General features: G+C 43.7%; 1 protein-coding gene across 2 annotated transcripts in view; it reads right to left on the reverse strand.

Moving 5' to 3' along the window:
• PRKACB (protein kinase cAMP-activated catalytic subunit beta) overlaps positions 1–13,763 on the reverse strand; it is an 83,017-nt gene that overhangs the window by 4,102 nt on the left and 65,152 nt on the right. For both annotated transcript variants that reach the window (XM_082484112.1, XM_082484111.1), the window contains exons 8-9: positions 5,329–5,451; positions 3,136–3,300 (exon numbers count right to left, since the gene is read on the reverse strand). In XM_082484112.1, coding sequence (XP_082340238.1) covers positions 3,136–3,300; positions 5,329–5,451 — 288 coding nt within the window. The remainder of the gene's footprint in view (positions 1–3,135; positions 3,301–5,328; positions 5,452–13,763) is intronic.

The following is a 13,763-nucleotide window of genomic DNA, read 5'->3' on the forward strand; positions in this document are numbered from 1 at the left end:
TATGCTGTCCCTACTCAGTTCGGGGGAAAAAAAAATAAAGAGGAAAAAAAAAAAAAGGGAGCTGTTCCCAACTTGCAGACACTTAAATGCTATTTTAGGGAACACACTACTAAATTCCACCTTCACTCAGCTAGTATCAATTCAAATTTTAATCCTTCTAGTCTATCACACCTCAAAGTTCAAAATTAAGCTTAATTACTTTTTAAAATAACCTAATTTTTACTATCAGCTGCATGCTGCAAGAAGGAATAAGGAAGGTTTTGGGTTGACGGGAGGCAAAGGTGAAGAATGGATGGCAAGGAACAGACGAGAGAGAATGGAAGACCAGGGAGAAGGAGAGATACTCTATTGAAACTGGGCTCAGACAAACTGGAGTTGGAGGCACCATTATCAGCACCGTGTTCCTCTTTTTCATTTGACAGGTGCCTGATTTATCCACCTTTATGGTAAGCAAACTTATAGCAAAATTATTGAGGTGATGCAAATTTAAACCTGGAAATGCAAAGTAATCAGACAAGTATCGCTTTCTGGGACACCCCAAGGAGTATGTGTGCCAGAGGCGGCACGGTGGGGAGACAGATAAGCAGGACCGGCTTGGCTCCTGCCGAGGCAGGGTATCAGATCACACTCTGCAACCACGGAACTGTGCAGAGCTCCAGGTCGATTAGCGAGGGGTGCGTGTGTCAATCAGTAATTTAAAGAGGTACAGCACAGACTAATACAAATTAAAACTCTACTGACTTTGGGTGATAACGCTATACACCCCCAAGAAATAACACTTTCTGCATTTATAGACTGTGCTACAATTGTCACGTGTGTATCCTTTTGTTCCTAAAACAATATACGCATTTAGGTGATTTATCCCGAGAGATAAATGTCTGTGTACATACCTAGCCGACAAAGCCACACATTTACCATTACCTGAATTCTGTTTCTGTGTCTTCTCAAATTGATTTTCAATTACATCCTTACCACAAAGCTCAGAGCACAAGAAATATTTTATTTACTGCTGGAATTTTAAAACACATTCAAATGAGATGCCTCAGACTTTTTCCTATTATCTTCTCTAAGGAAATCGCTAAGAAGAGACTGCAGGAGGTAACAGTGGTTTATAGTAAAAATACCTGTTTGGCCCCAAGTACAATCATATTATCAGGCAGCATTTTAATAAACAGCTACACAAACACACAAAGAAATCAAGACTTGATCTTATCTGAAATACTAAGTAATTGACTGGTTTACTTATGACTGTAGCATAACAAATTATTCACATTGCATTAGCTGCCAAGGAACACCACGTTTATCCAGGAAAATACATGCTGTGGTAACAGCCACTGTAAAAAGCTGGTATAAACCCAAAGTTTATTGCTGTATTTCTATGACTGCTTAAATGATATTACAATCCATGCTGTTGTTTCAGACCCTTAGTATCACAGTATTTATTCCTTATGATTAGGAGCTTCAAACTTATTCAGCATTAGTTTTCACAATCCTTTAAAACTAGTAATAGCTATTCTGACTGTACTACTAGTTCACATTTTAAAGTATTTCTTGTTTCTGTGAAAGTAATTCTCTACAACAGTGCACTAGCAATGCTAAAAATATTTAGCACGCTATTAAAACATCTGATTTAATATTATGGGGCCTGGGTGTCCCCAGACAGCATACTGGGGAATGAAACTCAGTGCATATAAAACTGCCCTGTAAACAGGCATTAAGAAAGCAATGAACAGATAATTACAATTCTGCAATGGGGAATCTTTTCTTAAAGCACCTATACTTCATAGAAAGAATACAAGATGTGTTAATTGTACCCTGTCTTCCAGTAATTAATACATTAGTGAATACTACAACAACTGTACTGTCAGTTTGTGTAGCCAAACCACCAGTTTCTTTTTAGAAACTATTGTTAGTATTTAGGTTTGGCCTTTAAAATACTGCTGTTACAGCAGCAAGTTCATGCCTCTACAATCAAGACTGTTAGCATTTCAACAACGTGAAGCAATTCCTTGAAACGTTATCGCTTGACTCTAACCTTTTTACCAATATCTAGACACAAAATTATTTCTCCACCTGAGTCTTCTGGGACAACACCAATTAAGTTATTTTAGTCTTTCATTGTTGTCTATTGAAAAAAAACACGAATTCAGAGGTTGCACCCGAGAGAACAAATAATTTCTTAAGAATCTGTTTCTAGTAACTCACTAATATACAGATACTTAACTTGGACTCTATCTTGAAGGGGGAGAGGGAGACAGACCTAGACTGAATTGTCATCATCCCCGTCCCTTTCCTCAGTTTCCTCTTGCAGCTCTGCTTCATTCACTCTGGCAGCCACTAATGTGCTCCTCTCAAACCACTATGTTAATGGAAGCTTGTGCTCTGAAAATACTCTCAGTTCTCTCTGTTGCTTTCATTCTTACGGAAGTCTGAAGTTCATAGTGCAAACTGGGCATGGACTTTCTAAAAACCACATTGCAAGTCACATTGGTCAAGCAGGGCTAGAAAACCATTCTAAAAAAATGCCAGAAAACAGCATTCAAGCAGGGCCCTCGCCATTACTGCAGCTTATGGACCGGCAGTCAATTAAAGTGTAGTGTCAGAAGGCAAAAACTCCTCAGTAGACACTCTCTACATCTGATCCTGTCCCAATCACAGATGAAGCAAGAGCAAGAGGAGGGAGCATACTTCTTTAGCAGAAAAACAGAAGCTCCAGCTTTGGCTGGAGCCTCCCCACTGAAGCACAGTCTGACTGCTAAGAACTAGCTGGAAAGAAAAACAGATTCCTCTCTGCTGTGGAGGAGTATTTATAGATGCCACTATAGCAGGGGTTAAATAAAAAGTGAGAGAGGCAGGAGATGGCTCATTCTGCGATATTCCAGAAATAGACTAAAGCACAACACCTGTTAAGAGAATGTGAACATACACAGAGGTCCAGGATAAAATACCAACAAGAAACAAACATAATTCAATCAATATAAAATCTTCAGAGTGTTAAAGATTAAACTACTTTCACCTTTTCTCAGTTTTAATTAAAGTGACAGATTTAGGAGAGCAAAAAATAAGCAAAATAATTAGAAATTTTGCTTCAACCCCTTAAGGATGTATAATAGTTTTGATCAGAAAGGGTCTTACCTTTCTCTGATAAATGGCAATCCAATCTGTAGTTGCAAACCACTTGTGATTCTTTATGTCATTTACACCATTCTTGAGATTTCCGTATCGTTTGGTCAAATCTACCTGGAGTAAATTTCTTAGAAGATCTTTTAGGTCTGAACTGAAGTGTGATGGGAACCTTACCTAAAAACACACATCCACAACATTAAGAACAATATACAAATTTGATTCTTTGCCCTGTGAAATATAACAGTGTTCACACAAAAGAAAACATTAGGGCTGTTTTCTATTCTTCCTCTAAAAACAAATCAAGTAGGAATGCATGAAAAGAGAGATGACTATTGTTGCACATGTATTTCTGTTTCACAGAGCCTTTATCAGTAGCACTACCTTGTGCCTCTACCATTTTTTGAACTGAAACTTTTTAGATTTGATTGAGTTGAGGAAAAATATTAATTTAATATAACGATAAAAAAGCTAAATTTAACTTGGTATCTCATCTCAAAGCATTCTCAACTATTTTCTGGGAACAAATTTTTAGATTATATTATATACACGCACACAGGAGATACAGTATAGTACAGCATATATACAGCATATAAATATATAGTTTACTTTGAAATAACCGAACATTCAGTACTTGTGAAAATTCAATCTGGAACTTTATGCTGTACTGTAACCCATTTCTTATAACTAAATACACCAACATCAAAAGTCTTACATAAATAACACAGCACTATGTGAAGACAGCACGAGTGACAATTAATTCAAACCTGGCTAAGAAATATCTGAAGGTGATTTATGGAATGTAATTACATAGGGTTTTACTAGCAAAAGATCTACTGACACCATTTGAGATGGACAAGTGAGAAAAGGGAAAAAAGAAGGGGCAAAAAGCTGTATTTGTCATGCCTGTAGTCTCAGCATTTGACACTCCCTATATTTAGCTGATCAGTTACGATGTACATGCAGAATATGGAATTATTCAACATAAAAAGATGCTACAAAATCAAGAGGTCTGATAATCAAGGACATTGCTTCATTTTACCTGTCAATATGGCTCTATTGTAGTACATGAGAAATTTACAGGTTTTGATGAATGCAATGCCCAGACAGTTGAGAAGTAAGGAAATATTAACTCATTTTTTAAAGTAGAGAACTAAGTGCATGAGGTAGATTAAATGAAAGGCTTCAAGTTATAAAGGAAACATACTGCTAGCTGAGAACTGAACGTTAGAGTTTCCAGAGTTCAAGTCCCTTGCTGTTTCTGCAACCATCTATACATGGACTCCTTAAAGGCGGCAGATGATCAACAGTATAAAACTCAAACAAATTAGATACAACTGCAAAAAATGCCCAAGTTTTTTAGTTTCAAAGGTAAATACTTCTCTAAAAATGCATCTTTGTAAACGAACTCCCATATATTCATGGAGACAGCTGAAGGGTCACAGTATTACAGCCCTCAACCACCTTCTTGATTCAAATAAGGTCCTAGACAGGAATCTCTCTCATTGCAGTGTACCACAGGGCCTACTGAGGCACTTCCCTTGATTAGAATTACAGAAGTGAATAAGATGCAGCTCAACATGTGTTTATGTAGGGCCAAGGAAGAGAACCATAACAACTCAAGTAAGCACAAAGAAACACGAAGAGACAACACTGGTTAGAAGGAGAAACGGCAGAATGATCCCATTTTCATGCTTTCCGGTACGCTAAGAGATACTAATGAAAAATAAAAGGGAAATGGTGGAAACATATTTTAAAATTTTATATAACCATGAAAGCTGAACAGAACATTAGACATGTCTTGAACTACAGGACTGCAGGAGTAAAGAAACCTACTATGAATTATGGAAACTCTTTCCAGTTTCTCAAAAGAAAACAGAAAATAAACTAGCCAGGCTAATTAAGCATACAGCTAACTACTTGTTGGATCATTTTTATCCAAGCATAAAAGGATATAATATCACAATGTCTGTAAATTTAATAACTTACATTTTAAATTTGAAGGCAGGTAACAGATATTTAGAACTCTAAATTTTAATATAACAATGTCTGCACTGAAGAAGTATACATTACAAACTTTTCCCATATTCTTTCCAAATTCTCACTGCCTAGCAGCCAGCAAATTCTGTATCTACTCCACACAAAAACCAGGTCAAGCACAGACAAACAACTGCATTTGCGAAAATACACAGAGCCTTTACTCACCTTGCCAGACACAATCTTCTCATAAATTTGAATGGGCTGATCTGCAAAGAATGGGGGATATCCAGCTGCCATTTCATAGATTAACACTCCTAATGCCCACCAATCCACTGCCTTGTTGTAACCCTAGATAAAATGAGAAATACCACCGCTAGTGCTTTTCTAACATAGTATAAGATTTTCAACGTATCTCTATGGAATACAAAGAAAGCAAATGCACTATTGCTTGTTTAATACAGAACTTACAGCCTAGTTCAAACCAAACTGAAGCTCACAGATATACTTAAAACCTAAAACAGTGATGAGAGTGAAACAGTGACGAAAGTGAAACATTTTGCACACATTGCTGTGCTGTTTCAGCGATGTCTTTACAATGATGTGACAAAACTCCCTACGTGACAGAAACGAGCACAATTTATTTAGCTACTTATTTAAAGTCAAAATAATCTTGCTACAGAACGATTGAAACTTTTCAAATCTTAGAAATTTCATTAACTATAACACTTCCTATATCGTATACCATCATCTTCTTGCTTGATGATCCACATTTCAGAACATTCATTTTCGTATTTAGTAAACTAGCTAAAAGAGCTTAAAAGTTTAGTTTATTAGCTGTTATAGAGTCCTTTATGATCTGACCTTTGAACATAAAATCATTAGTAAATCCTATTTAATATTAAAAAAGACAGAAAACTCCACCAACTCCATCAATTTTATACATGTTCTCTGAGATCTTTTACAAAGCTCAGGGCCAAGACTCAGTCTTTCCTGAAAAATCTACTATGGAGAATTTGTAGTAGACGCACTGCAATTTCTTCTGCTGCTCTAGCTGCATAAGGGCAAAAAGGCAGAAAACAATGAACATTTTCTCCCCAGATAAAAGTATTTTAAGTTTACTTTTAAAGACCTGCAAGGGGATTTAATTAAACTACATATTAAATGCATAATTTAACATTATGCATTATGTAAGTAGCTCCATAAATAAGGATATTCTTCCTTTGCAAAACATAAAGGGCTACAGTCAAACAGCTATATGATAAATGGTGTTTCTTCTATGTTCAAACACTTAGTGCAGTACTAGACACAAACTGATCAACAGTAAGCTTGGGCTGCATGTACTGTATGTGTAAACCCACTGGTTTGTCATGTTTGATTTCATGTAAAGTGCTTGAAACCCGAAACACTCTGCAACTAGTTATTTAACGACGAATGGCGTTCCTCGGGGCTCAGTACTGGGACTGGCGCTGTTTACATCGTTGTTGGTGACATGGACAGTGGGATTGAGTGCACCCTCAGCAAGTTTGCCGACAACACCAAGCTGTGTGGAGCGCTCAACACGCTGGAGGGAAGGGATGCCATTCAGAGGGACTTGGACAGGCTGGAGAGGTGGGCCTGTGCAAAGATCATGAAGTTCAACAAGGCCAAGTGCAAAGTCCTGCACATGGGTCAGGGCAATCCCAAGCACAAATACAGGCTGGGCAGAGAATGGATTGAAAGCAGCCCTGACCAGAAAGACCTGGGGGTGCTGGTTCAACATGAGCTGGTAATATGTGCTCTGAGCTCACAAAGCCAACCATATTCTGGACTGCAATAAGAGAAGCGTGGCTGGTGGGATGTGGGAGGTGATTCTGCCCCTCTACTCTGCTCTCGTGAGATCCCACCTGGAGTACTACATCCAACTTCGGGGCCCCCAATGTAAGAAGGGGATGGACCTGCTGGAGAGAGTCCAGAGGAGGGCCACGAACATGACCAGAAGGCTGGAGCACCTCTCTAAGAATACAGGCTGAGAGAGTTGGGGTTGTTCAGCCTGGAGAAGAGAAGGCTCCAGGGAGACCATATAGTGGCCTTCCAGTACCTAGAGGAGGCCTACAGGAAAAATGGGGAGGGACTCTTTATCAGGGAGTGTAGTGACAGGACAAGGGCTGACCATTTTAAACTGGAAGAGGGTAGATTTAGATTAAATATTAGGAAGAAATTCTTTACTGTGAGGTTTTTAAGACACTGGAATGGGTTTGCCCAGAGAAGCTGTGGATGCCCCATCCCTGGAAGTGTTTAAGGCGAGGCTGGATGGGGCTTTGAGCAACCTGGTGTAGTGGGAGGTGTCCCTGTCCATGGCAGGGGGATTGGAACCAGATGATCTTTAAGGTCCCTTCCAACTCAAGCCATTCTATGATTCTCTTAACTACTGATTCATCCAATATGCAGTTTTGTTACTTCTGGAGCTCCTGTTCTTTTCTGTTAACACTTCAGAAAGTAATCACTAAGATCACTCTATTATCTCAGATCACTATTTAATATCTTTATCAACGACCTGGATGAGAGGATCGAGTGCACCCTCAGTAAGTTTGCAGATGAAACCAAGTTAGGCAGGAGCGTCGACCTGCTTGATGGTAGGAAGGCTCTTGTCGTGGTTTGGCCTCAGCCAGCAACAGAGAACCACGCAGCCGCTCGCACGACTCCCACAGCCGTGGGAAAAATCAGCAAAAAAAAGGGCAAAACTCGTGGGTTGAAATATTATAATTTAGCAGAACAGACAAAGGGAAAAAGAAAGAAAGAAAAACAATAACACCGGTAAAGGAATACAAGAACGCGATTACAGTACCGCCGCGAAGCGCACCGACCGGACCCGCACCGCCGCGACCCGCCCCCGAGTGGCGACTGACTCCCCCGCCCCGGCTAGCTCCTTTTATAGCGGGCATGGGTCACGTGGTATGGAATACGTGCCTCCCCTGCCGGCTCCTTGGAAATTAACCCCATCCTTGCCGGAACCAGGACATTATCCACCCCTTATTCCATACCATCTATGTCATGCCCAGATCTTTCAGTTCCCATAGTCTATGAGCCATCCCTTAAAAATGTCCATTAAGCTCACGTAGTCCATGACGGTAGGCTCCAGCAGTGAGAACAGTCTCTCAGGGCACATAAGATGATGTGTAGTGCTGAACTGGTGGGTGCTGTATTTGAAGCTTGTGACTGGGGAATGCAATACAGTCCATGCCCATGGTCCACAGGTTGAAGATGTCGATCTCAAGGAAAATTGCTGGGCGCCAGATACTAAGATCAGTTCTTATTACATCATAAAATTATTCACTGGCTATTCTCACCCAAAATCAAATCCCCATAAGGTACACATCGGACCTCCCCATCCTCTCGCATCACCCACCAAGTGCACCCGGGTCCTTGTGCAAAAGCAATCCCACGGATGGGTTTGCCTTTGCCTGAGGCAGGGCTAACCCAGACTGTCTTTCCTAACATATTCTTCATATGCACTACAGGGACTTTATCCCCTTCTACTGTACGTGGAAGTTTTGATTGGGCAGGGCCAGCTCGATTGGCAGATCCCCTAGTGTTAACTAACCAGGTGGCTTTTGCTAAATGAGTATCCCAATGTTTGAAGGTCCCACCCCCCATGGCTCTCAGGGTAGTCTTTAGCAGTCCATTATATCGTTCTATCTTACCCGAGGCTGGTGCGTGATAAGGAATATGATATACCCACTCAATGCCATGCTCTTTGGCCCAGGTGTCTATGAGACTGTTTCGGAAGTGAGTCCCGTTGTCCGACTCAATTCTTTCTGGGGTGCCATGTCGCCATAGGATTTGCTTTTCAAGGCCCAGGATAGTGTTACGGGCGGTGGCATGGGGCACAGGGTATGTTTCCAGCCATCCAGTGGTTGCTTCCACCATTGTGAGCACGTGGCGCTTGCCTTGGCGAGTTTGTGGGAGTGTGATATAATCAATCTGCCAGGCCTCCCCATATTTATATTTTAGCCATCGTCCTCCGTACCAAAGAGGCTTTAACCGCTTGGCTTGCTTAATGGCAGCACACGTTTCACATTCGTGGATAACCTGTGCAATAGTGTCCATGGTCAAGTCCACCCCTCGGTCACGAGCCCATCTATATGTTGCATCTCTTCCTTGATGGCCTGAGGCATCGTGGGCCCACCGAGCTATGAATAGTTCACCCTTACGTTGCCAGTCCAGATCCACCTCAGCCACTTCAATTTTAGCAGCCTGATCTACCTGCTGGTTGTTTTGATGTTCCTCAGTGGCCCGATTCTTGGGGATGTGGGCATCTACATGACGTACTTTCACAACCAGATTCTCAATCCGGGCAGCTATATCTTGCCACAGTTCAGCAGCCCAGATGGGCTTACCTCTGCGCTGCCAGTTGTTCTGCTTCCACTGCTGTAACCACCCCCACAGAGCATTTGCCACCATCCATGAATCAGTATAGAGGTAAAGTACCGGCCATTTCTCTCGCTCAGCAATGTCCAAAGCCAGCTGGATGGCTTTTACCTCTGCAAACTGACTCGACTCACCTTGTCCTTCGGTGGCTTCTGCAACTCGTCGTGTCGGACTCCACACAGCAGCCTTCCACTTTCGATGCTTTCCCACAATTCGGCAGGACCCATCAGTGAACAGGGCATGTTTCTTCTCATTTTCTGGCAGTTCATTATACGGTGGGGCCTCTTCTGCACGCGTCACCTCTTCCTCTGGTGATATTCCGAAATCTTTGCCTTCTGGCCAGTCCATGATCACTTCCAGTATGCCTGGACGACTGGGGTTTCCCATTCGAGTTCGCTGGGTGATCAGTGCAATCCACTTACTCCACGTAGCATCAGTTGCATGATGTGTGGCAGGGACCCTTTCTTTGAACATCCAGCCCAGCACTGGCAGTCGAGGTGCTAAGAGGAGCTGTGCTTCAGTGCCAACCACCTCCGAAGCAGCTCGAACCCCCTCGTATGCTGCCAATATCTCCTTTTCTGTTGGGGTATAGCGGGCTTCGGATCCTCTGTATCCCCGACTCCAGAACCCCAGGGGTCGACCTCGAGTCTCCCCTGGTGCTTTTTGCCAGAGGCTCCAGGTAGGGCCATTCTCCCCGGCTGCAGTGTAGAGCACATTTTTAACGTCTTGTCCTGCCCTGACTGGCCCCAGCGCTACTGCATGAACTATTTCCTGCTTAATTTGTTCGAAAGCTTGTCGTTGCTCAGGACCCCACTTAAAATCATTCTTTTTCCGCGTCACTTGATATAGAGGGCTCACAATCAGACTGTAATTTGGAATATGCATCCTCCAAAAACCCACAACACCTAAGAAAGCTTGTGTTTCCTTTTTACTAGTCGGTGGGGACATAGCTGCTATTTTGTTGATCACATCCATTGGGATCTGACGGCGTCCATCTTGCCACTTTATTCCTAAAAATTGGATCTCCTGTGCAGGTCCCTTAACCTTACTTCGTTTTATGGCAAAGCCAGCTTTCAGAAGGATTTGAACTATTTTATTCCCTTTCTCAAAAACTTCTTCTGCTGTGTCGCCCCATACAATGATGTCATCAATGTACTGCAAATGTTCTGGAGCTTCACCCTGTTCCAGTGTGGTCTGGATCAGCCCATGACAAATGGTGGGGCTGTGTTTCCACCCCTGGGGCAGTCGATTCCAGGTGTACTGGATGCCCTTCCAAGTGAAAGCAAACTGTGGCCTGCACTCTGCCGCCAAAGGGATTGAGAAGAATGCATTGGCGATATCAATCGTTGCATACCACTTGGCTGCCTTCGACTCCAGTTCGTATTGAAGCTCTAGCATGTCTGGCACAGCAGCGCTCAGCGGTGGTGTGACTTCATTCAGGCCACGATAATCCACTGTTAGCCTCCACTCTCCATTAGATTTTCGCACTGGCCATATGGGACTATTAAAGGGTGAGCGAGTCTTGCTAATCACTCCTTGAGTCTCTAGTTGACGAATCAACTTATGGATGGGAATCACAGAGTCTCGGTTAGTACGATATTGCCGTCGATGCACCGTTGTGGTAGCAATCGGCACCTGTTGTTCTTTGACCCTCAACAACCCTACCACAGAGGGGTCCTCTGAGAGACCAGGCAAGGTGGATAACTGTTCAATTTCTTCCGTCTCCAAGGCAGCTATGCCAAAAGCCCACCGGTATCCTTTTGGGTCCTTAAAGTATCCTCTCCTGAGATAGTCTATGCCAAGGATGCATGGAGCCTCTGGGCCAGTCACAATGGGATGCTTTTGCCACTCATTTCCAGTTAGGCTTACTTCAGCTTCCAGTACAGTCAACTCTTGTGATCCCCCTGTTACTCCAGAAATACAAATGGGTTCTGCTCCTCTGTAATTTGATGGTATTAAGGTGCATTGTGCACCAGTGTCCACCAGAGCCTTATACTCCTGTGGCTCAGATGTGCCAGGCCATCGAATCCACACAGTCCAATAAACCCGGTTGTCCCTTTCCCCCACCTGGCTGGAGGCAGGGCCCCTCTAATCCTGATCATAGTATACATTACTCACCTGTTGCAAAAATGATTTGGAAGTCCCTTCAAGAGGATCGGAGGTTAGATCAGGCCTTCCATTCTGTCTGGGGAACTGTCTGCTGGAAACAGGAGCTGCACTTTTTCTGGAGGGATCCCCTTTTGTGTTTGTTCTTCCTTGCAGCTCACGTACCCGTGTCCGTAGTGCTGAGGTAGGTTGTCCATCCCACCTCCTCATGTCCTCTCCGTGGTCACGCAGGTAAAACCACAGGGTGCCTCGTTGTGTGTACCCCCTGTACTCTTCCTCTTGAGTAGGGAAACGCCTGCTCCTAATAGCTGAGATGCTGGCCTGTACAGGTGGGGTGTAGGACATACTCTCTTCAAGTTGCTGGACCTTCTGGGACAGTTTCTCCACAGCTGAAACGAGGGGGGAAGATAGGCTTTCTTCATATTGACGGAGTCGTCCAGCCACCTCATCCACCGTTGGTCCCTCTTCACCTCTCCATTCCATCACTGCCAAGGAGTTGGCATATGATGATGGTGCGCTCCGTACAAACTTCCGCCATATGGGCCTTGTGCACTGGACTTCATCAGGATCTGTGGGTAACTGCGCATTATCTGGGTCAAAGTAAATCATCTCTCGTACGGCTAATTCCCTTAGGTACTGGATACCTTTTTCCATGGTGGTCCACTTGCTTGGACGACATACAACATCTTCGCTGAAGGGATACCTTTCCCTTACACCTGCCAGGAGTCGTCTCCAGAGGCTGAGGGCTTGTGTCTTTTTCCCAATTGCCTTGTCAATGCCTGCCTCCCTAGACAAGGATCCCAGCTGCTTAGCTTCCCTGCCCTCTAATTCCAAGCTACTGGCCCCGTTATCCCAGCATCGGAGCAGCCAGGTGACAATGTGCTCACCAGGAAGTCGACTGAAATCTTTTCGCATATCTCGCAGCTCACTCAGGGATAGGGATCGGGTTATTACCTCTGGTTCTGTCTCTTCCTCCTGTTCCTTTGATGGCCCTGGTTCATCATCATCCTTTACTATGCGAACTGATTTCTTGGTGTATTTCTTCTTTTGTATAGGAGCAACTGATACTGGCACAGGTTGGTTGTCCGGTTCAGCTGCAGTGCCTGCCACTGGGGTTTGAGTGGCTGCATTGCCTGTCACCAGGGTTTGAGCATCCCAAGGATATTCAAAATTCTCAAGAGGTGTTACACCTGGCCCAAAGGAGAAAAAGGAGGCAAAAGAGCTGGGGAAAGTATCTCCCCCTGTTTCTCCCATAGATTGGGTGTGATTATTGATAACTTCTGAGAGACGGGAACCAAGGTATGGACAGGACAGCAATACTACATAGAAACCCCAACAAAGCCACTTGAATAGTGATGTTACCATATCATAAGCTGATATTGCACAGGACAGCAAAATTATAGTCCTGATCCCTCTCCCTGAGATAACAAACAGCATCACAGGGAGTACATACAGCATATAAGAATTTACATAACACAGCCATGTAAACAAACGAAGCAACATTGTAACCGGCTACTATTTAACTAATAGGAGAAATACATATAAGAAATCCGTTTTAACAAGCTCTGGTCAGATCTGTTGTTATTACAACCCTTCGAGCCCCACGTTGGGCGCCAAAAAGGACTGTCGTGGTTTGGCCTCAGCCAGCAACAGAGAACCACGCAGCCGCTCGCACGACTCCCACAGCCGTGGGAAAAATCAGCAAAAAAAAGGGCAAAACTCGTGGGTTGAAATATTATAATTTAGCAGAACAGACAAAGGGAAAAAGAAAGAAAGAAAAACAATAACACCGGTAAAGGAATACAAGAACGCGATTACAGTACCGCCGCGAAGCGCACCGACCGGACCCGCACCGCCGCGACCCGCCCCCGAGTGGCGACTGACTCCCCCGCCCCGGCTAGCTCCTTTTATAGCGGGCATGGGTCACGTGGTATGGAATACGTGCCTCCCCTGCCGGCTCCTTGGAAATTAACCCCATCCTTGCCGGAACCAGGACAGCTCTACAGAGACATCTGGACAGGCTGGATCGATGGGCTGAGGCCAATGGTATGAGGTTCAACAAGGCCAAGTGCTGGGTCCTGCACTTGGGTCACAACAACCCCATGCAGTGCTACAGGATTGGGGAAGAGTGGCTGGAAAGCTATCCT

The sequence above is a fragment of the Vanellus vanellus genome (assembly GCF_965231255.1).
Source record: "Vanellus vanellus genome assembly, chromosome: 5".
In the NCBI taxonomy this organism is placed as follows: domain Eukaryota; kingdom Metazoa; phylum Chordata; class Aves; order Charadriiformes; family Charadriidae; genus Vanellus; species Vanellus vanellus.